Source organism: Acanthisitta chloris, unplaced genomic scaffold (assembly GCF_000695815.1).
Source record: "Acanthisitta chloris isolate BGI_N310 unplaced genomic scaffold, ASM69581v1 scaffold39043, whole genome shotgun sequence".
In the NCBI taxonomy this organism is placed as follows: Eukaryota; Metazoa; Chordata; class Aves; order Passeriformes; family Acanthisittidae; genus Acanthisitta; species Acanthisitta chloris.
Window position 1 is genome coordinate 11,209 of NW_008664953.1, and position 2,494 is coordinate 13,702.

Sequence of the window (2,494 nt, forward strand, 5' to 3'; positions counted from 1 at the left end):
TTCTTTTCTCTGTCCTACGTGGGCCAGAGGGCAGAGGAACTAACTGGGATGAGGACAGAGTTTCCGTGTGTCAGAGGGCAGCTGTGCATTTCAGGTGTGCTGTCAGGAATTGGACAGGGATGTCTCCCAGAGGCAGGGCATTTGAATCTCAGGTATCCTTTATTGTAGAATACAATGGAGTTTATGTTGCTGAGGTAGCCAGGGAAGGGTCTGTAGCCCTCTGTACATTGTCTGTATGCAACTCTAAGCATACTGTTGGACAAAGACAAATCCTTAGCTGACTAGGATTTGACCACTGCTGTCTTTCAAGCCCTTTTGATGCAGCCTGTGGACTCTGCTGTGTGCAGATTGAGGAAGGCCTCCGTCAAACCTGTGCCTACATGCTCCTTTGCCTCTGTTCTTCTAAAAGCCGGGAAGAGTACCCTGTCCTCTTGCATTGTGCTCATGGTTCCCTGTCCATGTCCTGTCCAGAGCTGTGGTTTGAGGGGCTGCACTCAGGGCTGTGACATGGGATACAGCAGAATTAAGTCTGTCGCTAGGTGAAGGCAGGCAGAGGTGTGTATTTCAGGTGTGAGGTGAGAGATGCAAAGGCACTGTGGGGTTAGTGTTCAGGAATCCATGCTGTGCATGTGTCGTCTGAGTGCTGTCATGTACCATCTGTGACATAGACATATGCAGAAATTGATTCCTGGTTCTCACCTGAGCACTTTGCTGATCTCAATGGGGTATCTTGACTTGCACCAGCTATATGCACCTCTGGTGCAGGAGCATCTTACCTGTCTAGAGAGAGACATAGAAATGGGGTTGCTGATTAATCGCTTGGCTGTGACTCTGAACTCGGGTCCTGTTCACAGAGATCTAGGAGATTCTTCATGTCAAGTGGGTATGGTAGTGGCAGTGGCCAGATGGGAGAAAATACGGGAGAGAGATCCAGGGTCCTCTGTGGCTGCCTCTTGAAAGAGGAGACATCCATTGTCTAGGTGGCTAAGGCTGCTAGAAGTAGCAAGTGCTTCCCTTGCGTGTGAAAATGTTTTGTGCCCAGACCAGAGAGGCATTGGCACTGCCAGCATGGTGGAAACTAGTCTCTCTATACAGAGGATTTTTCTGGGGTGCTGTAATTTCAGCGGGAAAGTAAGTGATGGAGGGGCCAGAATAGAGCAGCTTCTAGAGTTAAACTTCTAGTGAGCAAAACCCGTGAAGCATGAGACCAGACCTAATGTTGTCCTTTGCCCCCTGGGTCCTGTTCCCAAAGCGCAGAGTAACTGAAAATTACCCCACAGTGTTTGAAGGGTGAAAAATAGTAACAAATGCAAAGAAAACCCAAATAATACCCCAAAGAAGTCATGATGGCAGAAGGAGTTTACTAATTTTTCCTTAATAGTCACTCTCTGTGATAGGATAATTGATGCTAAGGAAGGTTTCCAGAGATGGTGTGTTGGCCAGAATGATAGGAAGGAGTCATAGGAGGGGTTAGCTTATCAATTTCCAGATAAAAAACTGGTTGAGCTGATGTTCCTCATAGTCTTTCTTGTAGAATTAGAATTGGGCTCTATAAGGGAGGGTATATTCTCATTTCTCCTGCTGCTTCATCAGGCCACTGCTGTTCTCCGGTGCTAACTCCTGCTCATGGCAGCTAGTGGAATGAAAGGCACTTACTTTTCACCTTCTTGCCTGCATGAGGCCTTGTTGTCTGCATTGCTTCCAACCCAAACAAGAGGCTAGGTGGAGAGCTGAGGGCCTGTGTCATTCCGCATGCATTGCTTAGTCTTGTTTTTCTGTGTATGTGTGTGTGCATGGTGTGAGAGGGTGCAGACAAGACACTGTGCTCATCTGTGAGGAAACCACTGATTCTGCTCCTAAATTTACCCCTCCACACAATGGAGTATCCCCTCCACTCCATTTGGGTGATCTTGGGGGAATAGAATTCATCGACTCATTCGTGGGGTCGAGATTCTCAGATTTGCCCCAGCTGCACAGCACTTCACCCCACCAGTGACGTCATGCCATGCCTTAACACCATGTGCTCTTAAACACGTTATCCACCACCTTTCCTTCCCTTCCCTGTCATATTTGCACCCCCATCACAAACATTAACCCCTGTTCTCTCTTTTTTTTTCCTTCCCTCTCGTCTTTGACAGATGTGAAAAACCGAGACGGTGAGCAGCGGAAAAGAAGGGGGAACAGCCCTGTTTCTGGAGCCTGATTTCTCTCCTGGACAGAAAAAAACAAAACAAAACACTAATCCAAATGAACCCTAAAAATGAAGGATCGGTAGAGCACAGCACTTTCAGTACGGACGATGGACTCCGGAAGGAACATTCCCCAAAGCACCCGCCGCACAGAATTCACCTTTGGGTTTTGAACTGTTTTATTTTATTTTTCTTTTCATGCTGCTAAATAACAGAGCCAGGAAGACTATAGGGGTGTATTTGTTGGGTTTTCCCAAGCATACATATATATGTGTGTATACATGCATATACATATATATATATGT

At 46.8% G+C, this 2,494-nt stretch overlaps 1 protein-coding gene across 1 annotated transcript in view; it reads left to right on the forward strand.

Annotated features, from left to right (window-relative positions):
* Positions 1-2,342, forward strand: part of VEGFA (vascular endothelial growth factor A) — a gene marked incomplete at its 5' end in the record, with an annotated part of 9,018 nt that extends 6,676 nt beyond the window's left edge. The window contains one exon of the mRNA XM_009071542.1: positions 2,139-2,342. Coding sequence (XP_009069790.1) covers positions 2,139-2,160 — 22 coding nt within the window. The remainder of the gene's footprint in view (positions 1-2,138) is intronic.
* Between the last annotated feature and the right edge of the window lie 152 nt (positions 2,343-2,494).